At 49.5% G+C, this 24,545-nt stretch overlaps 2 protein-coding genes across 4 annotated transcripts in view; both read left to right on the top strand.

Moving 5' to 3' along the window:
• The first annotated feature begins 3,424 nt into the window (after window positions 1-3,424).
• Window positions 3,425-17,295, top strand: LOC135279597 (hydrocephalus-inducing protein homolog). Of its 2 annotated transcripts, none has more exons than XR_010346814.1 (4): window positions 3,425-3,809; window positions 4,305-4,619; window positions 14,825-14,987; window positions 15,467-15,723. XR_010346814.1 is itself a non-coding variant. In XM_064387056.1 (4 exons), the coding sequence occupies exons 2-4, from the start codon at window positions 4,411-4,413 to the stop codon at window positions 16,529-16,531; spliced, it is 639 nt and encodes a 212-aa protein (XP_064243126.1). In that variant the 5' UTR covers window positions 3,429-3,809; window positions 4,305-4,410; the 3' UTR covers window positions 16,532-17,295. The 2 variants fall into 2 exon arrangements, 1 of the variants encoding a protein (XP_064243126.1); XM_064387056.1 differs by lacking the exon at window positions 15,467-15,723 and adding an exon at window positions 16,265-17,295 and having other exon boundaries at window positions 3,429-3,809.
• Window positions 17,296-21,164: 3,869 nt separating this feature from the next.
• LOC135279443 (hydrocephalus-inducing protein homolog) overlaps window positions 21,165-24,545 on the top strand; it is a 28,562-nt gene continuing 25,181 nt past the window's right edge. The window contains exons 1-3 of one of the 2 annotated variants that reach the window (XM_064386833.1): window positions 21,165-21,451; window positions 23,167-23,239; window positions 24,320-24,445. In XM_064386833.1, the coding sequence (XP_064242903.1) occupies window positions 23,168-23,239; window positions 24,320-24,445 (198 nt within the window). In that variant the 5' untranslated portion in view covers window positions 21,165-21,451; window position 23,167. Of the gene's footprint in view, window positions 21,452-23,122; window positions 23,240-24,319; window positions 24,446-24,545 lie in introns of both variants that reach the window. The other variant, XM_064386832.1, reaches the window with a different exon arrangement.

Below are 24,545 nucleotides of genomic sequence, written 5' to 3'. Positions count from 1 at the left end.
ACCCTCATGCACTTTCAATCTCACAGAGTCTAGTAACCAAGCTAAGAGCATTCAACCGCTGGTCCCACGGAAAAGGTTCTAGGAGAAAGAGGCTGCACTAGAATTCACTTTTGTTCAGCAGCCTTTAAACTGCAAAGCCAACAATGCAATGATTCCTCTTCCTTCCTCACGGGATGCAGGATCCCATTCCGTCAGTCTCCAAGAGCCAGGATGCACAGCAGAGCTCTTCCCTGCACTGCTCCCACACCCACGGGCCGGGCCAGGAAAGCACTGGGCTTCTACCTGGGCACTGTCAGTGCTCATCACAGCAGCCACACCATGGCACTGTGACTCACAAAAGAACAAAATGCTCGTCCTTCTACAAACCTGAAAACAGCTGGTGAAAACAGAGCTCCCAGAAGTGCCAGCTGAGAAAGATCTGTCTGCCTACAATTGCAGCTGAACCCATGAAACTCCCAGCACACACCCTGCTATCGGCACTTTCCTGCTCAGCTCTAGGTACCATCCTAAGCCTTCAGGCTCACAGTCAGGATCCAAATGGAATGTCACCGGGATCTGCTGAGGGAGAGTTTTGAGAGGGGCAATTGTCATGTCCACTTCACAAAGTTCATTGACTGGCTCACTGGATGTGTGGAAACATTTACTCACTTGGTGTATCAGAAGTTTGTTCACCTCATGTATGGAAAGTCTGCTGCTAGCTTGCTTTGTGTACCAGCAGTTTACTGCTCTCACCTGCTGTATCCAAAGTCTGGTGTTAGCAAGCCCGGTGTATCAACCACAAGCTCTAGGAATGACTTTCAACAGGGCGCCTCATTTTCTAAAAAGCAAAGCACTTTCTAAAGTTTTTCTTAGAGGCAGCTTTAATCTTCAAAGAGGCAATGGGGAAACAGTCTTTACTTTTTACTCTTTCACTACAGAGCCGTAGCAGGAAACCTTTCAGTTTAGACTCAGACTGGTGGCGTGCCCAAATGCTAGAGCTGGGAAGGAAAGTGCATAGCAACAGCCTCTTCTAGGAGCAGGGCTGCCAGCTGAAAATGATCTTCCCTGCTCAAAGTCTAGCTCCCACTGATGCCTTTTCCTTGGTTCTAAAAGTTAAGAGCCAGACATGGTTAAGGTTTTTACCTCAGTATTTTAATAAGGATCCTTGTGGTGCACCACTTTGCCAAGGCAGAATGCACTGTAATGCACACACACGGTAGATCACGTATACAATTTATAGACCTTACAAATTAGCACATCAAACAAAGATGCCCCAGTGAGAGGCTTGAAATAATAGCATGATATCCTCCCATCCTGAGGAATTTTCCCCTGGATGGGCCAAACTTTTAGTTTCCAGGATGTATTCTATAGAGGACCTTGGTTTCTCGAGACAGCTTAGGGCTTTCTGGCCTCCAACTGTGAGGCCTCGAGGATGTTTGGTCTCCTGGCCTAACAGAATACCAAGACTCTGCTCAGCTTTCAGACTTAAGGAATTATAAGTGTGCATCCTAGGAGTACCAAGGATACATAAAAGATATATATAAAAATTACATAAAAGAAGAGGCAAAAAAATCATCCTGGCATCAGCACCTGATGTGTCACATACTCTGACACGTGCGCCCTCTCTCTAGCTCTAGGCACCAGCATAGTTTTTCACTCTCGCAGATCCCAAAAAGCTTAAAACATCCAGCAGCTGCTTCCCTGCAAAAAGTCCCACAGCCAAAAGCCAGGCCTGGCCTTCACCTTCCCCTCGCAGACTACAAACTGCCAGATGTACAGGTGATTCTCACTTTCCTTCTCAGCTACATGGCAATGCACATCCTCTCAGTGTCAGAGTCCTTAGCGAAACTGAACAGCAGTTCCACTTCACACAGCTCAGTGTGCCAGAACAGAAAGCTTTCACTGACCCCGTGTGTCCATCTCCTTCTCACACAAACTGCTTCTGTTGAAATGTGCTGATGCTTTCCTGCTCAGCTATTTGCACTGTCACAGTCTGTGTCCTGCCTGCAGTCTGAATCTAAACCAAGAATCTTTTACGCACATCTTTTATGCACAGATGTGGCAGGAGGAAAAGGCTGCTCATGATTTGTGGAAGCAAACAAACTCCACAACTTTTGTGACAGTTGTAAAGCCAGTATGTTTATTACAGCACTGGACACATGTGGGAATAATTTCCCCAAAATGACATGCATACCTCTGGGAACTCCAGATCCTTTTTTATCTCCCTCTCAAATACACATGCATGCAATTTCACAACAGGTTCATACATATTCATTCTACTAATTTCTACTGACATTTGCTGCTAATTTTTTCTAAATCAGAAAGAATTCCTGGGTCATTTCGTCCTCCTCTCTCTGTCTGCCCTGTCCTTTGGCTGAAGCAGTTTCTCTGAGCATAAGTTTCTGTGAGAACAGGCAGTCAGACCAAACAGCTATATTTGCAAGCTACTCAAAGCTTAACTCAAAGATGTACATTTCACCTAAATCAAAATGGATTTCTACTCTGGAAAATTTCCACTCTGTCTCACCACCACTGCCAACTTGGGCTGCTTTGACAGTGCCAAGCGCCTCCTGCAAACTGACATCAGGAACCTGGGCTGGTGAGTTTTGTTTCCTAGGGAAAATACCAGCATTGCTGTTCAGGGGCCTGAGGCCCTGAGTGGGATTATACCTGCTGGAATTCCGCAGGGCACAGGATGCCACCCAGACCCAAGCTGCCACCACCGCAAACTCAGGCTGGTTTGACAGTGCCAAGTGCCTCCTGCAAACTGACACCAGGAACCGTGGCTGGTGAGTTTTGTTTCCCAGGTATGTGTTGTGTGAGGAGATGTGAATCTTGACTCCCTGATTCAGAAGGCTGATTTCTTATATTATGATATATATTATACACTAAAACTATACTAAAAGAATAGAGAGAAAAGGATCCATTATAAAGCTAGAAAGAGCAAGAACAGAATCAATAACTGTCGGGGTCGGATGTTACTCGTCTCTGCCCCAACACGGGAAAAGGCGGTTCTGGGCAGGCTGCACTTTGAAGGAGGAGTCTGGACTCTTGCTTTTTGGTCTTCAGTTGAGTTTATTGTTCCTTATCTACAAAGTTTTTCTGTCTGTCCAGCCGAGGTCTGATCAGCAAGACAGCCAAGGGCCCTCTCTCCCGCCCACGGGGCAGTTGTCTCTTTTATAGTAAAAACTACGTATAAGATATTTAATTTCCAATACTTTTCACCCTTGTTGGCAAGTGCACTTTCCCTATGAACCAATCCACACATGCCAACATCATCCTGAACATGCATGCCAAGGAGAAGAAAGAAGGACAGGGCATGCCCAAATTCCTCCATCTTGGGACTCCTGACCCATGCGCAGAATTCTAAACCTCCCCTGTACAACATATAAAACCCCCCTGTACAGTGCATTATAATTCAAGTTTTATCAAGTGAATATCATCCCCTCACCATTCAGGCCTGAAATTCTCTCATTTCCTCACATTCAGGTGTCTTTGGCTTCCTGCCAGGGTCTCCGAGGCCCTGCCAGGGCTTTGAGACATCCAGGACATCCAGAGAGATGCTCTGGGTTCCGACAAATAACAAAGCCTCATGACTCTGAGTCTGACGCAGCTGCATCTTTGATCCTGAGGTGCAGCAGGAGGTCTGAGGCTGGTTGAGGCTGTTTTTCTTGTTGCCTGTGTCCACAAAAACCCAGTGATGTCCTGATGCTGCAGTACCAGCTTTGTCTTTAAAAAACACCTGCCTGCTGCCACTGGACCTTATGCTGGACTTGGAGCAGCCGTTCCTGGTCTGTGATAAGGACCAGCAGCCCCTCCCAGATGGCCAGGTGAGCAGCCCTGGACTCCTCCAGTGGGGTCTGAAGAGGAGGGATGTGGTGGTGCCTTTCTGTTGGGAGCTCCTTGAGTCAAGAAGTTTATTCTGTAGTATCAGCAGTGGGCTGGCCTGAGCTGCATCAGAAGAGCTGCTGAAGGAATCAAAATCTCACCTGAATTGAGAAGATCCATCCTGGCTTCAAGGCACAGGGAGAAGGGAGCAGGCAACTGGGTCTGGGCAAGCCATGCAGTAAAGGTGTCTCCTGGAAAGCATGCCAGCTCTCCAGCAGCCACCCCCTTGTATTGCTGCTGAGCACAGGAACGGGAGCCTGGGGGAATCCTGGACTGGACTGTGGTGCCTGCAGTCAGACCCCAGCTGTAGAGCAATGAACCATGAACTGAGAAGCCCATGCTGGAGTCACTTTGAGCATTTACTGTTTTGTGCTGTCAGACCGTGGGACATTATCCCAGAGGTGATTAATTATGAATTACTGCTCATCTCCTTGCAGCCTGTGAGATTGGATGTAGGGGAGACCTGTCATCTCTACGTCGCATTTGACCCAGCTTTTGGACTGGATTTGAAGAGCTGGAAGAAAGAAGGTTCTGAAGATAGACATGGTCAGGGGCCAACCTTTTGTGGAGCGTATCACCCTTTGGGGAGAAGTGCACTTCCCAAATCTCCAAATCCAGCCCAGCACCCTGGAGTTTGGCTGCATCCTGGCTGGCACTGAAGAAGTGCGCTCTCTGAAGATGACCAACTGCAGCTCACTTCCCGCCCAGTACCACTGGTCATTCCATTCCAGCAGCCAGGTGAACAGGTTGAGGTATGTGCACCTTTGCCCTCTCCTTGAAGCCCTTCTTGCTGATGTCCTGTTTGCACTTGGCAAAGAACAAAGCTGTTTGCCTAGGATCTGACAAATAACACTGAGCAGCCGTGCTCAGGCTGGATGCTCAGGGAATAGGTTTTCCACCAGTCTGGTGCTGCATAGCCCCCATAGTGGTTTCCCCTGGGAAGGAAAGCTGGGGTGAAAGCTGCTTTCTCAGACCTCTGTGGCCTGAGGCAATGTCCACCTTGATGAAGGGCTCCTAGTCCCAGCTCCCTCAGTGCTGCTGGAGGCCCTTCTGGCCCCTCTGCTTTGGGATGGGTCCTCTCTGCAGGAGCTGCTCTCTGCTCCTTGCCTTCCTCCCTTGCACTGTGCTGGAGGATGCCCAGAAAGTCCCAAGGCCAAAGAACCACTTAGGGCTGATGCTGAAGATCTTGTTACCTTCCCTTTCCTTCTTTGCTGAGACAACTCCTTTAGTGCCAGGATGATTTCTTTCCCAAGGGCCAGCTTTCAATGGATACCTTGGAGTCTTCACTCCTTTTTTTGTGATACTTGTTACTCATTTTGACTTTTCCACCCTGCAACGTGTCCCTTATGGATTCTGAATTGGTTGACAGCAGGACTTGTTCATTGTTGGGGCGCGTTGGCTTGCTCCCCGCACCCCCGAGTTTATACGTGGTCTAGCCCTGGGACACTCCTCCCTTTTCTCTGTTAATCACCCTGTCTGTCATCCCTCTCCCCGCCCTGTTTAGCAATGTATCCACCTGAACCCCTCCCTGGACCCCCATCCATCACTCGGAGGCACAGTCCCATTTTCTAGAATCTTCCAGCCAGGCCATCGGGTGACTGGCTCAGGGGTCAGAGACACTCCCCACTTCCCCTCTCATTGGTTAATTTAGTTGTCAGTTCAAGGTTTGTTACACCCCCCTGAATCCCTGATTGGTTATTGGTTACCCTTCAAAAGGCACGGTCAGGCGTGGTTCTTGGTCTTCGGCTTGTGTCTTCCCTGGAATAAACCGGACTGTGACACAGCTGGAGTCCGTCTCGTTCCTTCCTGCGGATTGCAGTCTCTGTTCCTCACCTGGGAATCCTCGTCAATATAAGGCTGCGAAGCCTTAGGCGCTCTCTCAACCTCACGTGGGCATAGGAGTGCGCCCCAGTGCTGCCGGTGACGCTGGCCACAGCCAGCCGGGTTCTCCTTTGAGGTCAGCCGCCGCTGCAGTTTGGCGCCCAACGTGGGGCAGGCCGGGAACATCGCCGGAACCCACGGACGAGGTTTCCAGATCTCAGGACACGCTCCGTTGGATTTGGACTTATACCTCACTGGCCGTCAAGCTACCTCTGGGTGAGCAGACCCCGTTTTAGTGGGTGGCGCTCCCCGAGGATTGGGATCGGCAGCTCCTTGCACCCCAGGAGTCGGTCCCGCCGCAGGATCCACCCTCCTCGGACCCTTTCCCGGATTCACCACCGAGTGTGAGTTCTTGCCCTTCCTTCACCCCCGTCTTCTTAAATTTCTGTTGCTTTTCTGTTGACGGTTTCGTCCGTCCTCCTCGTCAAATCCTGCAGGTCATTTTCACCAGCTGGTGGTGTCCAGCGACGGGGTTCGGTTGGTGGTCCCCTTTCTTTGCTCCTTTTTCCCTCCGAGGTTGGGCGGTTTGGGTTGTGGTTGTAACATCTTAAGATGGGTGCCAAGGTCTCCACAACCCCGAAGAGGCTTGTTCTTAAAGTTCAAGGGATTCTTGTCGTTGGGGGGTTTGAAAATGTTAGTAAAAAAGAAATAAAAAATTTAGTTGCCTGGCTGCTCTCCCAGTTCCCTGCCACCACCCCCGAACAGATTGTTAATTACGTGTTTTGGTCCCATGTCTGTTTGAAAGCGGAAAGTATGTGCCGTTCGGGGGATTCTAGAATGCTAAAGGTCACATTTTTATGCTCTCAAATTCGGGACCACTTGAGAGCTCAGAAGGAATTGGAACAGCAGCCAACCACAAGTTGTTCAGTCCCCAGTTCGTACGGTTCTCCTTACCCTACCCCTCATTCCTTACCCTCTACCCCTAAGTCCGGGATTCTGAAGAGGGCAGCCCGCGACAGCACCGCGCAGGGTTCATACCACCTCCCTGGCTCTCTTCAGAATGCCCAATCCCCCCGCCGGAGGAGTCCTGGCCAGACTCCTCGGGATTTATCCAACCCTCCCTTTTCCCCGGTTCGCGTTCTCCGCGGTTCAAAACGTTCGGTTCGGTTCTGTCCTCCCCCTTCTCCTTCACCCTCTGAAGATTCACTGGCGCAAGATGGCGCCGGTGAATCACAAAATGGCGGAGGCCGCATGGCCTTTCCCGCCAAAACCTCTTCTTCTTCCCACAATCCTTTTCTCTCTCCCCACAATCCCTTCAATCAATCTAACCCCTCCTCTTTTATGTCATCCCCTTCTCCTTCCGCTCCGCCCTCGTCTCCTCCCATTGCTCCTCCCTCTGCGACTCCTCCTCTTCGGCCAGCTCCTCCCAGGTACCACCCCTCCAAGGCGAGGACAATACCGCCTGTCCCCGCCCCTGTCCTCGGCCCCTCCTCTTCCTCCCCAGTTTCCGGTTCCCACGGTACCCCTTCCGGTTCCCACGGTCCATCGAGTGCCGGGAGGGGGGCTGGGAGTCGGGACCCAGAGCCGCTGCCTACGCTCTCTGCGGCCCCAGTTGTCTACCATCCGGGGGCGGAGGGGAGGACCCAGGCCCAGTGGACCCCTTTCCCAAACTCCACAATTAAAGAACTATGCAAGGCCCAAAAAGATTACACTCGAGACAGCGAATTTTTTCGGGGAATCTTAAAGGCCACGCTCACTGATGTTGTAGTTATCCCTGCCGATCTGCGGCGAATTTTCTCATGTCTTTTGAATCCCACTGAGTTTGTAGTTTGGGAATCCAAATGGAAGAGAGAAATTTCTAAATCTCTACCATCGTTGTGGGACAATCAAAGTACCGCTGTAGATTCGGAAGGGGGAATCTTAACAACTGATCACCTCAGTGGAGCGGGGGCTTGGGCCGACGGGAATTACCAGGCCTGGTACATCCCTTCGGAGGCATTGAAAGCTACCACATTGGCGGCACAGAAAGCGTTTTTTAGTTTAAGATCTCCTACTGCTCCTTTAATACCCTATTCTAAAATCGTTCAATCAGATAATGAACCTTTTTTGTTGTTTGTTGAGCGTCTGCGCAAAGCAATTGACATGCAGGTCAGAGATGAGGCGACCCGGAATGGAATTCTAGCCGAGCTAGCGGCCGCGAATGCCAACTCCGCGTGTAAGGCCGCCATTCTCAGCCTTCCCCTCGAGCCGCTGCCAGAGCTTTCCCAGATGATTGAGGTATGCGAGAGGAAGGTGGCCGTTCTCCCGGAGGAGCTTAATCAGTGTTCCCGAGCGCCTGCACGTCGTGTCGCCGCCGCAGAACCTGGGGAGGTTCAAGTCGCTGTTGCCCCTGTTCACCCTCGTACGCCGCGTCCCGTCCGCAGACCACCGCCCGGCACGGACGCGCCGTGTCATCTGTGTCACCAACCTGGACATTGGATGCCTGATTGCCCTTTGAGGCGATGATTCCTTCAGCTTTAGGAATCATCAGAGGCCTCAAGGACCCAATCAGCAGCCAAAAAACTAACTTGTGAGCGCGCCTCCTCCCCGCGCCATGACATAAATAGGGCAGGCGTTTTTCCATCATACAGGGGGGGAGGGAGAGAAGAAGCTTTCCACCAGGCTTCCCAGCAAAGCCTGCCTGTTTCGCAACACTCACCGGACTTGGTACATAATGGATCAACTGATATGTCACCATTTTTAACACGCCCAGTCTTAACAACTTTCTCAAATTTCTCACCGTACAGGCTGCAGTTGACGGACTCCCTTTATATCGAGGACTCCGACTTTAGAGACGTCTCGGTCTGCCCGAACGTGCCAGGTACCTGGTGGCGGATCAAGAGTAAGTACGTTGTCGTCGGAGACACAAAACACACACCAGAGCACATCACAATCTTGCCTGGTCTTTTGTCATCTGATTTACATCAATTTTCCGTTGCACTCTACTGCACGCGCCCTCCCATCTTTCTGCCAAAAGGGCAGGTGATAGCACAAGCGATCCCTATTCCTGAGTTAAGCTTTTCTAACACCTCAGATACACTTCAAGACACTTTGACACCCGTTGTGGCCTGGTCCCAGGTTTTATCCAGGGACAAGCCGAGACTCACATGTCACTTGCAGAAAGAGGGAGAGTTTACCACCTTGAATGGGCTTTTAGATACTGGGGCAGACGTGACGATCATTCCCGCAAGGGAATGGCCGTCACAGTGGGAATTGCAGGACGTGGCTGGAAAAATCCAGGGTGTTGGAGGGGTGCAATTGGCCAAGCAATCGAAGAGCATTGTGCAAATTATGGGGCCCGACGGGCAATTGGCATCTATCCGTCCGTTCGTTTTAGACTACGCGGAACCCCTGTGGGGAAGAGACCTCCTTGCCCAGTGGGGAGCCACAATTGATCTCCCATCGGCTCCCCAGGTTTTTCGGGCAGCGGCCACTGAAGAGCGCCCTACTCAAAAGTTAAATTGGAAAACGGATGTTCCTGTTTGGGTAGAGCAGTGGCCGCTTTCCAACAAAAAATTGGAGGCGCTCCAGGAGCTCGTGGAGGAACAGCTGCAAAAGGGACACCTAGTTGAGACCACGTCACCATGGAACTCACCGGTGTTCGTCATTAAAAAACCTAATAAAGAGAAATGGCGGCTCCTCCACGACCTTCGACAAATTAATAATGTCATCGAGGATATGGGGTCTCTTCAACCAGGGATGCCGTCCCCTGCAATGCTCCCTCAAAATTACCATCTGGCCATTATTGACATCAAAGATTGCTTTTTTCAAATTCCCTTGCACCCGGACGATGCCCCACGTTTTGCCTTCTCGGTTCCCACTATAAACCGGGAAGCCCCAAGGAAGAGATACCACTGGCGAGTTCTCCCGCAAGGGATGAAAAATAGTCCTGTCATTTGCCAGTGGTACGTCTCTTCCTTGCTGTCCCCAGTACGTGCAGTGGCGACGGAGGCAATCATCCATCATTATATGGATGACATTTTAGTCTGTGCTCCGACCGAGGACGTGCTTACCCATGCGCTTGACCTGACAATCAATTCATTGGTTGCTGCAGGGTTCGAGCTGCAACAAGAAAAAATTCAACGGATGCCGCCCTGGAAGTACCTGGGCCTTGAAACTGGCAGACGCACGATTGTGCCCCAAAAAATCTCAATTCGGCCTCATATTCGGACTCTGTCTGATGTTCAGCAGCTGTGTGGAGCTTTGAATTGGGTGAGACCTTGGCTGGGCATTTCCACTGAAGACCTGGCCCCCCTTTTCAATCTATTGAAGGGGGGAGAGGAGCTAAGTTCTCCAAGGACCCTCACCCCAGAGGCACGAGCTGCATTGGAAAAAATTCAGACGTCCATTTCTGAGCGTCAGGCTCATCGTTACATCCCAGAATTACCATTCAAATTCATCGTGTTAGGAAAGTTGCCATATCTCCATGGGGTGATTTTCCAATGGGACAAATCATTCAGGAAGGACCAGGGACTTAAGGATCCCCTCTTAATCATAGAGTGGGTATTCCTTAGCCATCACCGGTCCAAAAGAATGACACGGCCACAAGAGCTGGTGGCAGAACTGATCCGCAAGGCTCGCCTTCGGATCAGGGAGCTGGCAGGTGTGGACTTCGAATGCATTCACATTCCCATTCAGTTAAGTTCAGGTCATCTGACGAAAGCAATGTTGGAACACCTGTTGCAGGAAAATGAGTCACTGCAATTCGCACTAGATAGTTACTCCGGTCAAATTTCTATTCATCGTCCAGCACACAAAATTTTTAATCCGGAAGTTCAATTTCATCTTTCTCTAAAATCTGTTCAGAGCCGAACCCCTTTGAAGGCTGTGACCATTTTCACTGACGCGTCTGGAGCATCCCACAAGTCAGTGATGACTTGGCGGGATCCTCGAACTCAGCGGTGGGAGGCTGATGTTAAAGAGGTCAAGGGATCACCTCAAATAGCTGAGTTGGACGCTGTCGTCCGAGCCTTCGAGAAGTTCTCTGAACCCTTTAATTTGGTTACTGATTCAGCGTATGTAGCCGGAGTGGTATCCTGTGCAGAAAATGCGGTCCTGCAGGAGGTTTCCAACAACACGCTATTCATCTTGCTCTCAAAGCTTATTAGATTAGTCTCCCACCGAGAGCAACCTTACTATGTGATGCATGTCAGGTCCCACACTGATCTGCCAGGGTTTATCATGGAAGGAAACAGAAGGGCCGATGCCCTTGCTGCTCACGCCCAGATGGCCCCGCTCCCGGACGTGTTCCAGCAGGCTAAGATCAGCCACCAGTTGTTCCATCAAAATGCTCCTGGTCTTGTTCGTCAGTTTAAGATCACTCGAGAACAGGCCAAGGCAATCGTGGCCACATGTCCCCAGTGCCAAATGTACCAACTCCCATCCATCTCCGTAGGCACTAACCCCCGTGGATTGTACAGTTGCGAAATGTGGCAGATGGACGTAACCCATGTCGCGGAGTTTGGACGGCTCTCATTCGTTCATGTCTCCGTTGATACTTTTTCCAATGCAGTTTATGCCTCTGCCCACACAGGGGAGAAGGCCAATGATGTTAAGAAACACCTGCTATTGGCTTTCTCCGTACTGGGCATCCCAAAGTGTATAAAAACAGATAACGGCCCTGCGTATAAGTCCAGGGAGTTGCGAAGCTTCCTGCAGCAATGGGGAATTGAACACAAAACTGGCATCCCCCATTCCCCGACAGGCCAAGCCATGGTGGAAAGGACCCATCAGAGCCTAAAAAGGGTTTTGAGTCAACAACATTCGGCGATGAAGATGGATCCTCCACAGATCCGCCTTGCCAGGGCACTTTATACCATCAATTTTTTGAATTGCTCATTTAACAACTTAAATCCACCGATAGTAAGGCACTTTGGACAGAACGAGACGCTGCAACTGCGAGCCAGACCGCCTGTTATGGTGAGAGATCCTGAGACCTGGAAGATGGACGGCCCATTTGATTTAGTAACCTGGGGGAGGGGATACGCATGCGTCTCCACCCCTTCAGGCTTGAAATGGGTGCCATCCAAATGGGTCCGGCCGTTTGTCCCCAAGAGGACTTCAGCGGTGAGTGTTGCACAACAGGTTGAGGAGGCATGCTGGCGGAGAAAACGGAAGCCTTTTGTTAATGATCTTGATCTTCTCCCAGAGCTAGACCTTCCCCTTTAATTATGTTTCTTAATCCTTTTATATGTTTTTATTGCAGAGCTCATACCATGACCACCCGAGCAAAATCCATCCTGCCGCTCGTCAACATCGCAACCATTGTCGTCTTGTGTGCTGTGCTGCCATCATCTCAGCCATGGGTTGTTCCCCAACCCAAAAATAACGTTTGGAAAACCCTCGCCGGCGCCCTCGGCCAAGACAGCATCTGCCTGACTACCGCAACAGCAGCAGACCCCTTGTCCACCTGCCTTGTGGGGATCCCAACTCCTCCCGATGAGTTACCTGATTCCCTACATTCCTCTCTTGAGCCCTTTTACAATAATAAGATTAGTCGCCCTTCCAACCCTAACCCCAATGTAGCCTGGAGGAGGTTTGCCAATCAAATGAATAGAACGAAATCAGACCCCATCGAATTCAAATTGCTCGGGTCCTCCCTTGCTCGCTTTTGTTTTCAATTTCTCCCATTTTCAGACCAAGATGAATCAGTGATCACCCCAATTATATCTTCTAATTACACGTCTGAAAACTGGTGTTCCTCCCTTTCCCAAATTACTACCTCTATTACCTTCGATGGTAAACCGCGTTCTCTTCCCAATGGCTTCTTCCTAATTTGTGGGAACCGAGCATGGCAAGGCATCCCCTCTCGCCTTCTTGGAGGTCCATGTACTATAGGCCGGTTGACGCTGTTTACACCCAGCAAAAACCAAATTGTTAATTGGCGGGAAATGCAAGTCGCACCCGATTCGGCCCGTACCAAAAGAGATCTGAAAGATTTAGATGCTGACTGCGACAGTGAAATTGTACATTGGTCGAAACTCGAAGAAGTTGCATGGATCACCTTTCTTCCTTGGGTGGCCGTTGCACAATCTCTAGGTGAATTGGCCCACCTAGAGTGCTGGGCAGCTAAACAAGCGAATTTGACATCAACCGCGCTCAGCGACCTTCTAGCAGACGAGGAGATAACAAGGCAGGCAACGTTACAAAACCGAGCGGCAATAGATTTTCTATTGCTGCTCCATGACCATCGTTGTGACGAGTTCGAAGGGCTCTGCTGCATGAACTTGTCATCAAAGGCTGAGGACGTCCGAATCTCTATTGATAAGATGAAGGAAATGATAAAGCAAATAAAAGAGGATTCTTCAGATTGGTTGGGGAACATGTTGGCAGGATGGGGGTTGTCGGGATGGTTTTCATCTGTCCTGAAAACCGTTGTCTTAATCCTGTTCGTTATATTGTTGGTTTTGGTTGCTGTATCTATTATCTGGAAGATTTTGAAAAGACTTTTGTTAAAGTTAACATCCCCAGTAGAAGTCAACCGAGTGGCAGCGGAGGAAGAATGGAGGTTTGGAAAAGAGGACTTTGAATCTGCACAGATGATAGATTACCCCGATGTGGACAGCTACTCGGAGGACAGTTTTTAAGCTATTATAGTTCTTTTTCTTGTTTTTTCTTTTAAAACAAAAAAGGGGGAGATGTTGGGGCGCGTTGGCTTGCTCCCCGCACCCCCGAGTTTATACGTGGTCTAGCCCTGGGACACTCCTCCCTTTTCTCTGTTAATCACCCTGTCTGTCATCCCTCTCCCCGCCCTGTTTAGCAATGTATCCACCTGAACCCCTCCCTGGACCCCCATCCATCACTCGGAGGCACAGTCCCATTTTCTAGAATCTTCCAGCCAGGCCATCGGGTGATTGGCTCAGGGGTCAGAGACACTCCCCACTTCCCCTCTCATTGGTTAATTTAGTTGTCAGTTCAAGGTTTGTTACACCCCCCTGAATCCCTGATTGGTTATTGGTTACCCTTCAAAAGGCGCGGTCAGGCGTGGTTCTTGGTCTTCGGCTTGTGTCTTCCCTGGAATAAACCGGACTGTGACACAGCTGGAGTCCGTCTCGTTCCTTCCTGCGGATTGCAGTCTCTGTTCCTCACCTGGGAATCCTCGTCAATATAAGGCTGCGAAGCCTTAGGCGCTCTCTCAACCTCACGTGGGCATAGGAGTGCGCCCCAGTGCTGCCGGTGACGCTGGCCACAGCCAGCCGGGTTCTCCTTTGAGGTCAGCCGCCGCTGCAGTTCATCACATCATCTCCTCTCCCTGTCTCCCACAGAGTTTCTACTCTAGAGTGAAAAATGTCATTGTCCAGGCACCATGATCCTGGGCAGTTGCCTCAAACCATTCATTCCACTAAAGACAGTGCAGAAGATGATTAGGGATCTCTTGGGGGTTATGATGAGAGAGCCAGCAATGAAACCCAGCCTTAGATAACAAGCTACAAAGCAAAAGTGCTTCACTGGGGAGCAGGTCATTACAGGCCCTGAACGCCTGTGTGGGAATGGAGCATCCAGGTCGTGTTTGGCTGTGGGAGCACTTGCAGCTCAGCAGGGTGACAGGCAGGCACAACTTGTGTGTCCCTCACATGGCATTAGAAACACAAGCAGAGTTACCCTGAGCACCTGCTTCAATTTAAAATGGGGAATGTGACCTGAGTCACCTGGGAGGGTTGGAAAATGCCAACCAACCCCCCAGCACTGTCAGGGAAACATTCCTGATAAATACCTGGTGGAGCTACAGAGTTTCTGGTGTTGGGCACTGGGGGGGCTGTGCTGGCTCATCACTGGCTGGGTCTGCCCCTCAAATCTCACCTCTTTGCTTGCCTTCTCTGTCTTTTCCTCTCCCACTCTGCTTTTTGCTTCCCCTAAGATATTAATCCCTGTCCTCTGTAGTTCCTCAATGCAAGCATTTGCAGCTGCTGCAGCACCTCAGTGTCATCCCTGGGCTGCCTTTAGAACAGACCTGCTCCAGCCTGGATTGGGAAGGGCTGGATCAAAGCATTTCTCAGTTCAGTGTGCCAGCACCCACCCAGGGGCTGCATCCTGAGCAGGAGCTGCTTGTGCACTCCTCCCACTGCAGGTCCCTGTTCACAGTTATCTTATTTTCCAGAGATGAGCTTCACCCACCTAAATTCAAACCCCAGCCTCCAAGGGGGAAGATAACCTGTTTGGATCGCCGGGCATCTCAATGGAGACACTTCAGGATTAGAAAGGAGGAGGCAGCCAGCACCTTGAAAGAAGTGCAGGATTTAAACCAGTCTTTAGGAGTAGAGGTAGATTTTCTTGTACGTCTACTGCTTGTGTTTCCTGCCACCAGCAAGTCATGCTCCTGCTGAGCTCCCTTTTTGCTGCCCTGCTGTCCTGTGCCCTGACAGTGGCTGGGCAGCAGGACCAGTGGCTGGACATGGGGTGAGAGGGAGGGAGCAATAGGAGAGTTTTCCTTGGAGAAGCTCACTCAGATCCTGTAGGCCTGTGTTAAGTGTGGAATTTTTTGCCTTGCTTCCTTCACAATGTAAGATGAGGCCTTTACCTGCATCATTATGGTAAGAGCTCCAGCTTTCTTCCCAGAGCAAGCTGTGATGAGTCCTGATCTCCATGTGCCCTCTCCCCAAGCCAGCCAGACTCCCTGTTTCCAGGTCTCTGCTTTCAGCCGGGAGCTGGTATTGCACTGGTGGCACTGAAGCAATCTTATAAACTGACTTTGCAAGTGGCTGTCTCTTCCTCCTAGCATAGAAAATGGTTTGTTTTTCAGGTGCCACCTCAAACTCCTGAACACCCTCAGCTCCCAGGAGGCTTGGAGGAATTCAGGTGCTCCATGGACTTCCCACACACTCCCCTCAAAGCAGAGGAAGTAAGAGGGAGTGTGTCTCACTTGCACACTGTCAGTGTGGCAAGCAGGGCTGGAGCTCCCAGTGCCACTGGTGGCCCTCAGCATTGGCCACACAGGGGCCTCCCATCCCTGCAGGCCCATCACAAAGTGCTGCTGGAGCAGCTGGTTGTTGGAGAGGCCGTGCAGGACACGCTGTAGGACTGCCCAAGGATGCTGTGCAGCACCTGTGGAGGGCATTGCTCCCCCTGGAACTCCTCAGGTGGTGCATAGGAAATTTATGGAGGAGCTTTGGCTGTAGCACCTTGAGAAAGCAGCATTTAATTCAGAGAGAGAGGGGAAGAGCCTCAGGAGTCAGATGAGCTGGGCTGGAGTCCTTCACTCAGCTCCAAGAGATCTCACTCTGAGTCTCCTCCTTTTCTAAAAACAGTAAGAAATGCTTTTTAAAGGCAAGTTGTGCCATTAGAGAATTTCTACTGCCAGGAGACATCCCCGTTCACTTTCATGTAATGCACTAATTAATTCATTGATCCGTGTGTATGGGAGAAGATTTTCCCCATGGTCCCTGCACTGGTCAGTGGCATGGATACAGGATGAGATCAGGGTGATTCTGGCTGTGTTTGGGGAATAGGCCCCTCCAGGTACAGCTGCACTTTGCTCCAAGATGCTCTTCTGCATCCATTTCCATGCTCCACAGCTCAGTCTCTCCTGTCTTCCGTGCAGGCTTTCAGGATCGTGCCACTGTCAGGTGTGCTGCAGCCAGGAGAGAGCCAGCAGGTCTCCTTCACCTTCTGTGGCCATGCCAACACCATCTCCAATGTCACGGTGCTGTGCCACGTGGAGGGAGGCCCCAGCTACGAGGTGGTGCTGACCGGGGAGGCCTCACGTGCCAGCTACTCCCTGAGACAAAGCCTTAGAGAAGCTGAAGAAGGAAAAGAAGGGTGTCTCTGTGGGGAAGCAACATCCAAAACCAGGGAGCGAGGAAACTAATGCCCCAGGGAGGAAGAAAACCAGAATCCCAGAGAGGAAACCAAAGTGCCAGGAAAAAAGGAAACCAAAGCCCCAAAGAAAGGGGAGCCTAAAGCCCCAGAGAAGGGGGAAGCTAAAGCCCCAAAGAAGGGGGGAACTGAAATCCCAGAGGACCCAGCTGAGATGGAGAAGAACTTGATCTTGAGATTTCAGATGTAGGAGTCATCACAGCAGAATTTCTCCTACTGGGACAGGGTTCAGGGTACCGTGCAGTTACCTGACCCAAAAGGGAAACAAGTCCCATCCTGCAGCTGGAAACAAAGGTCAGAAGACCAGTAAGCCTCAGGAGAAGGTGAGGAAACCTGAACAAAAAAGTGGAGACCAAAGGATGTTGTTTTACCATGCTTTCATTGTATTGGGTTGTATATTGGACTGTTCTGTTCTCCCCTCTGTTGCAATGGCTGTGCTCTGGTTCTCTCCTCCCTCCCTGAAGTTGTCAGTCACCCTTCCTCCTCCCCTGTTACCGTGGTCACCATTGTATCTTTCCTCAAATCCCTCCCCAGTGCCCTGTCCATCACTCGGCGACCATTCCCTTCTCTCCAGAACCTTCTACTAAGGGCATCGAGTGATTGGTTCAGGGGCTGGGGCCCCTCCCCAAGGTTGTCCCTATTAGTTTCCCTTGGTGACAATCTACCTTTCCCCGCTCCCCCCTGTGCTCCCATTGGGCTAAAGACCCACTTCTCCCCTGTTTGCTCCCCTCCTTATAATCCCCTGCGTGGTGCCAGTTTGGGGTCTTTATTGGTTGGCTCGTCTGAGGTGTTGTGATCCTGGGTGGATTCAATAAACTCGGATTTGCCCCAGCTGCAGTCTGTTCTGTCTCTTGTGCTGCCTGCTGCTGTCTCGTGCTGAACAAGGCGAGAGCCATAGCCGCTCTCCTGGCCAAGGAATGGGAGGGTGTCCCCCACTGCTAGTGGTGCTGGTGCTAGCTGGGAGGTCCTGAGGGACCTTCGGACAGACCCTGCTTCCAAAGGAATCTTCAGTCATCCCAGCTGGAGATGCAAAGCAAAGTTGCAGAGGGGGCAGTCAGATGATGATGTTCCCCAATGACTGTGTGTCATCTGTGTGGAGGGGGAGGTCATGTGTAGAGGGTCAAACTGCTAAGTCAAAGTGACTTGAATCTAGTTTTGATGCAGAAAACATTTGTGTCTGTTGGCAAATTCCTGTCCAAGTAGAGATAAGGCCTGGCCACTGCCCAAGCCCAATTCTCTCCAACTGGGAGAGAATTCCCTAAATGTAGTTTAAAACAAGGTTCTTAGGAGTAGCACTTAGGAGTAAAGGTGTGAAAGGGTGAAAGATCGATGAACTATCCAATAGCTGTCTCTTCCAGAATTTCCTCAGGGTAGAGGTGTTTTAAACACAGCAAACTGTTGGAGTGGTTCTGTAATACTAATACTTAGAGTAGATGTCACAGTACCATCTGTTTAGGGGAGGCTTCTGACAAAGCTGAGAGATACTGTTTCTTGGAACTCTGAAAAATGCAGAAAACTCATGAGACAGCACTGGGTCAAACCATGGAGCCACAGTGCAGAGCCCAGCTAGAGGGGTAGTCTGGTCTAAGAGATACACGAGCAGTTAGAGAACAAAAGACGGATCCTGAAATGACACATGTCTTGTGGATAATTACACCAAAAAGATGGTAAAGCATATGAAAAGCTGGCTATAAAAACAGTAATAGAAACAATTATGTATTTATTACAAAAAAATGCAACAAAGAAAAACACTGAACAGCTGACTAGAAAAATTTATGATTCCTAAAAGGATTTTAAATTAATACACATAATTTCATTATCACCTTAGCAGAACAAAAAGCACACTCAAGAGAACGCGAAGTTAATTACTATTAATACCAAACATATTTTAAACCATAAAAGACTGGAATAGAACATGGTTCAAACTTACTAATACTGAAACTTAACAAAAATAAAATTACCAAAATGAACTTAGTAAATCTTAGCCTTATTCAATGTAACAGAATGCAACTGAGCATCACAATATTGGGCCTTATTTTAACAGAATTAAAATGAACATCCTTAAAAGTTATAGATATGACATGATGTGACAGTCTAAGGTTAACACAAAAAGACAACTAAAAGGTGAATAAGCCGTAAGTGAAGTAACAGCATGATGGTGTACTGGATGGATTAAAGTAGTAAGAAGCATATTAGAATTATGAGTAAATCAATTATGAGAAAAACCCATGGTAAATGCAAATTCCATGGAAACAGAAATTCAGTGAGAGTTTTTAAAGTGCAGGGTTGCTGTGAAATAAATATAATAGCGTGCAATTTAGTATCTTGCTGAACAACCCAACAGTTTTTTGTGACTGTATCTGGCATCATTTTATATGGCATATTTGTTAGCATTCTTGTTAAAGAAATCAGAGCATGTTAAAATTTGGTAGGTAATAAGGCATTGTATTTATCGCTTTTTAATCTCTCCAGTAACTGCAAAACTATATAAAAAATTTAAAATTTAGTGAGAAAACAAAATAAACTAAAAAACCCTATAGCAACAGGTTTTCAAGGCACACAAACACAGCAGGTAAGGCTTCATCAGACAGAGGTACTCAAGCAGCTCTGCGCTGGAGCAGGGCCTATGCTGCCCACAGGGGAGAGGGAAGGCGCCGTGAAAAGGGAAACTGTGGGCAGAACAGAGGACATGTAAACTACAATAACATAACTATACATCAGTAAAGCTTCTCTCAATATTCACACACCATTCATCCCTTAACTGCGAGAGCCAATCATCTCATTATCCCCCTCTGCCCGCAGGGCCCTGCGGCCGTGAATCCAGCCCGCCGGGGCTGGCCCGGCTCGGCTGCCACCGCCCTGCCGGGGCCGCTGCGCCTCTGCTCCCCAAACACTGCGGGGAAGAGAGCAGGGGAAAAGCAGCAACACACAGCAAACCCTACAACCCGCACACAGCGAGAGGAGAAAACCACCAAGAGATAAACACAGAAAACACACAGGCTGCATTTTGTTTCACCTTCTGCCAACAAAGTCACTGACTGAGAGTTGCATTTCCAAGGCAAAGATCTGTCTTTTGAGAAACTTCAAACTCAGAAATACCAGTTTTACTAGATGTGGACAAGGCTAGGCCTGATTGGAGGCACAGCTTTTCTCCCAACTCTGCATCATCTTTAATTGGAAAAGAAGCAGTGTGGTCATGAGTCTGGCATCTCAGCCAGAAATGCCAGGCATTAGAGGGAAGAAGTCAGCCTACCAAATGTGATTATTTTTTCTCTTCCATTGGCCTGTCAATAATGATAATCAGAATATATCTCTACATGTTAACATGAAGGTTTTAGTTTACATAAGCCTTAATATATCTATAAAGTCTTTTGAATTATCTTCAAGGACAAGGAAACTTGAACCAATAACTGTGGCCCAGTTTGATTTTTCACTGAAGATGTTAAACCCAAGGGCAGTTCATGTAATGCTGTCTTTATATGTGGCTGTAGAGATGGGCAAGATATCTATTTCTTCATTTGCAACAGCTCGATTTTATTCTTCACAGCTCACATTTATGTGGTTTTCTAAAGGCATTGTGTTTCATTTTAATTTGTTAGTAACTTACTGCAATTCAGTTCATTGGTTAGTAGATGCTAACATAGGTGTCAGTGAGAAACTTTCCTCTCTAATGAGGTTTACATTCTTGTCTCCTGGATAGCAGGTGTGGGTAGAAGTCTTTCTTTTCACAGGTGCAAATTCCTTTCTCACAGGAACTTGTCAGGCTAGCTGTTAGCTGTGCTTAGCCAAAGTAGCAGGCCCGAGCCATCATTTTACAAGGGAACAAGGCTCTTATTTTATAGGGCTTTACCTGTATGCAACATTGATAGATGTTTCTTTCAATCTTAAAGAATAATCTTAAATTTCTTTCATGTGAAGTTTGACCTTTGTAATATTTGTGTATGATAGATTTAGAGTTAAAATCTATGTTGAATCATCCCTTCACAGAATCACTGACTCATAGAATCATCAAGGTTGGGAAAGCTCTGTGAGCCCATGGAGTCCCAGCTGTGCCCAATGCCCACCTTGTCCCCAGCCCAGAGCCCTGAGTGCCACCTCCAGCCCTTCCTGGGACACCTGCAGGGATGGGCACTGCCAAGCTCCCTGGGCAGCCCCTGCCAAGGCCTGAGCAGCCTTTCCATGGGGAAATTCCTGCTGGAGCCCACCCTGAGCCTGCCCTGGCCCAGCCTGAGGCCGTTCCCTCTGCTCCTGTGCCTGTTCCTGGGAGCACAGCCCGACCCCCGGCTGTCCCCTCCTGGCAGGGAGTTGTGCAGAGCCAGAAGGGCCCCCGAGCCTCCATTTCTCCAGGCTGAGCCCCTTTGCAGCTGCCTCAGCCCCTCCTGGGGCTCCAGGCAGGATAGAATAATGATGCTATGCAAAGAGCAGTGTATAGACCTGCCACAGGTGCCTTTATCACCACATTTTAAACTTTTATAAATATAAAAAGTAGGGAAAGTGCCAATGTCCTTTGGCAATCCCCCCGGCCCGGCCCCGCGCTCGGTGCCGAGGTTGCCCGGTAACCGCGCCGGGAACGCAGCGTCTGTGACGGCGCCGCGGCCTCAGCGCCAGAGCTCGGCCCCGGCTGCTCGTTCGCAGCCTCGGCGCGTTCGGACGGCTGCACTCGGCGATTGGCAAGTGCATTGTTCGCAGATCGTTGTTTTCTGTGAGCGAGTGCTGAGAGTTCGCGGAGATTTGGTCTCTGCGAGCAACTCCTGAACTCGCAAAGCATTGGTCTTTGCGAGGGACTCCTAAATTCGCAGCACATTGGTTTCTGTGAGGGAGTCCTGAACTCGCAGAACATTGGTTTCTGCCAGGGAGTCCTGAACTCGCAGAACATTGGTTTCTGCCAGGGAGTCCTGAATTTCGTTTGAAGGTAAAGATTGGCTCAAGTTTTACTTTCTGGTTTTGTCCCATCTGTGCTCTGAAAGAGAATGCCAAAGGGAAATACAGGATGGGATAAAGCCAGTCTCCAGTTCAGTGGCATGCACAGCTGAGGGGATGAGCAATAGATGGTCTACTGATGGTGCTTTTTCTCACTGAAGAAATACAACATTTCCTAAATATACTAGTCTATACATTTTTCCCTATAGTATTTATTTAAACTACTTATAGGTGAATGAGTTCTGTTCAAGTTTCAGTGGGTTGTTATGATCTGGTTATTAAAATCATTAAGGAGATGTTCCCTGAATTAAGGTGCAAAATGAGACCATATGCCAAAGTCAATAGTCTGGATTTTGTGTAACAGTAAATGTGAGGAAGAGAGAGGGAGAAAGAAATAGAAAAAGGAGGGGGGAGGGAGGGGTCTGGGAAGGGGGGAAGAAAGAGAGTGACAGAGACAGATTTAGTAGAAAATTTCACCATTCCATGGATCCCATCCCATCCCATCCAGTCCTCTTCTGGTCTTTTCTGTGGTGAGGTCTTGCAAAATGTAAGAGTGCAATGGATTAACGCAGATTTGGGCAAGGTGGGACTGCCCAGGTGCCTCCCTGGGGTGGGACAAGTTTGGCTCTGTCTCTTGCTAGTTTTGAATAATCTAAAATCTTTAGCACCAGTATATCCTTTGAGTCTGCTGTGAATTGGGTTGTGGATTTTCAGATCTGTTGTGTTACTTTGCATGCCATGCAGTCATCTGGTGCAAGGGCTCAGGAATGGCTCTGGGGGCACTTTGGGGGTCCTTGATGGGTTATGACACCCCCTGAGCTGCCCCTGATGGGAATGTCCCCTGGATGTGGCCTTCTGGGGGTGGGGGGTTTTAGAGCTGAGCCAGTTTGTGTGAGGGAGGATGGGTGTCCACTGCCCCTTACCAGAGGTTGCGCCACACACCCAAAATTCCCTCCTGCCCCTCTGTTGATGGGAGGTTTGTGTGCAAACCTGGCCTCAGCAGAGGAGTCTGTGGCTATGACTTGCCCAGCCTGAAGGCAGACAGAGCTGATTTTCAGGACAGCTGCTGGCTTTGGCTTTGTTGTGGATATATTTTTCTCCCTCAGCCTTACTCACTTGTCCCCAGACCTGAGCTAATAGGACAATAGTGTCACCTTTATCTCGTCTCAAGTTCCCTTGCGGGGCTGAACTCACAGTCCCTCAGGGAAGGGTGGGCTTGGGTGGTCTCAGCTTCTTTATTCAGTTTTGTCACAATGGGCAAAAAGTCCTTTATAGCAATATTTAAGCCATGAGCCATAACATTGCAGTCTCTCCCAAGTCCAGTGAGGAGCAGCTGAGAGAGCAGGGGTTGTTTAGCCTAAAGAAGAGGAGGTCCACTCAAGCTGTTCTTAAATAATATTTAAGCTACAGCTTTGTCTGTTCTAAGTATTATTAATGTTTAGCACTTTAGCTCCAGGTTTCAGTATTATCCATCTTTGAATTGCACAAGGTAATCATCTAGTCCAAATAAAGTCCAGCTAGAGGCCTAACAATACTAGCTACTTATGCCAAACAAGCATTTAGCTACTTTCAAATCATATAAAATCTTCAGCACCAGTAAAGCCCTTGAGTCTGCCATGAATTGGGTTCTAGATTTTCAGAGTTGCATTGTTGTTCTTTCCAGTTTTGTTGAGGCCTTGTCGCTCATCTGCAACATCCTCCCTTCAGAATGGCGTCTGGATTCTCGGGAAGGACACCAACACCTCGTCTTTTGCTCAGGGACAGACTGAAGCCTAACACTGTGAGTAGGCTCTGGGGCTGTGCTCAGGCTGGCAAGTGCCCTGGTGTCCCTGGTGTCCCTGCCCCTGTTGTCCAGCAGCGCTGTGAAGCTGCAGAGCCCCTGCCCAGCTCTTTGTGCCGTGCTGCTGTTGGTGGGGCTGTCCTGGTGCAGTAGGGAACACTGTGTGATGTTTCAGGGACAGCCAGCGCCTTGCCTGGCTGTGCCACGGGAGCCAAGTGAATCCAATGTGCAGCTGAAGCCCTCAGCATGTGCTTCTGTGCCTGCCCTTTGCCACAGGAATTCCTTCTGTCAGGCTGGGCACTGCCCTGTGCTGCTCTGACCAACCTGCCCTTGGGCACCTGGGCATGTGAGGGGGAGAGCTCAAACTCTGCCCAAAGCCTTGAGAGCCACGGCTGGTCCCAGCCAGAAGAGCTTCCAAAGCAGCTGTTCTCTCTCAGCTCCTGGGTGGGCACAGCTCCAGCCCTGCAGGCAGCACTGCAGTCAGGGCCACCAAGGTCCCTTGCTGTCTGGAGCTCACTTGGCTGAAGGTGCCCCAGTGCTGAGGCTCTGGCAAGGAGATCCCTCTGTTTTCTGCTGTGGGGGGCTCTGTCAGCCCAGGCAGAGAAAACAAATGCTAATTAACAGAAGAACAAAAACATGGACACATTCCTGTGCACCTCACTCTTGGCACAGCTTTTCTTTCTTGCTTCTCTTGGACTGAGCCAGCAGCGCTGTCTCCTCGCTGTGAGTTTGGAGTGCTGTGCAGGGATGGAGTTCAGGCAGTTCTGAGAGCTCCTCCCCACTCTCTGGGAAGGTCACTGCCTCAATCCAATGAAACATAGGAGGAAACAAATGCCCAAAGAGCAGAAATCCCCAAACATGTCACATCAAATCATGGAGAGACTAATGGGACACAGCCATGTGGTTGGAGTGTGTGTATTGCACTCTGTATAATTAATTTCTTGGTGCTAAGTATTTCAGCAGGTAACTTCCAGGGCTTCCAGAACTGTCCTGGTGGCTGTGATCACAAATTATTCATCAGTAGTAAGTGAACAAGAACATGGGCATTTCTGAGACTCTTGCTGTTTTTTTGCCTTTCAGCTGACTCCCTCTGCCTTCCAGGAGGAGGTATCTCTCAGCACCAAGCAGAGGCTGGCCAAAGCTAAGAAGCTGAGTCTGCCTCAGATTGTCCAGCCTCAAGACAAGCATGAGAGCTCTCATCACAAGGTAGCCTTTCCCTGGCCTTGCTGTTTGATGTGATAATTGAGGAGAATGCCAAAAGAGCAGCAAGGCTTGAGCCTGCTCAGCGTGGTCCAGGAGCTTTTGA

This window comes from Passer domesticus, chromosome 12 (genome assembly GCF_036417665.1).
Source record: "Passer domesticus isolate bPasDom1 chromosome 12, bPasDom1.hap1, whole genome shotgun sequence".
NCBI classification, from domain to species: Eukaryota; Metazoa; Chordata; class Aves; order Passeriformes; family Passeridae; genus Passer; species Passer domesticus.
This window is presented reverse-complemented; position numbering and strand designations above follow the sequence as displayed.

Bases quoted from the DNA above. Each gene is read 5' to 3' on its own strand.
- LOC135279597 (XM_064387056.1), top strand. From the start codon at position 4,411: ATGGTCAGGGGCCAACCTTTTGTGGAGCGTATCACCCTTTGGGGAGAA. The intron at 4,620-14,824 runs GTATGTGCACCT...CTTATTTTCCAG, and splicing joins AGCCAGGTGAACAGGTTGAG to AGATGAGCTTCACCCACCTA. The intron at 14,988-16,264 runs GTAGATTTTCTT...TCTTCCGTGCAG, and splicing joins ACCAGTCTTTAGGAGTAGAG to GCTTTCAGGATCGTGCCACT.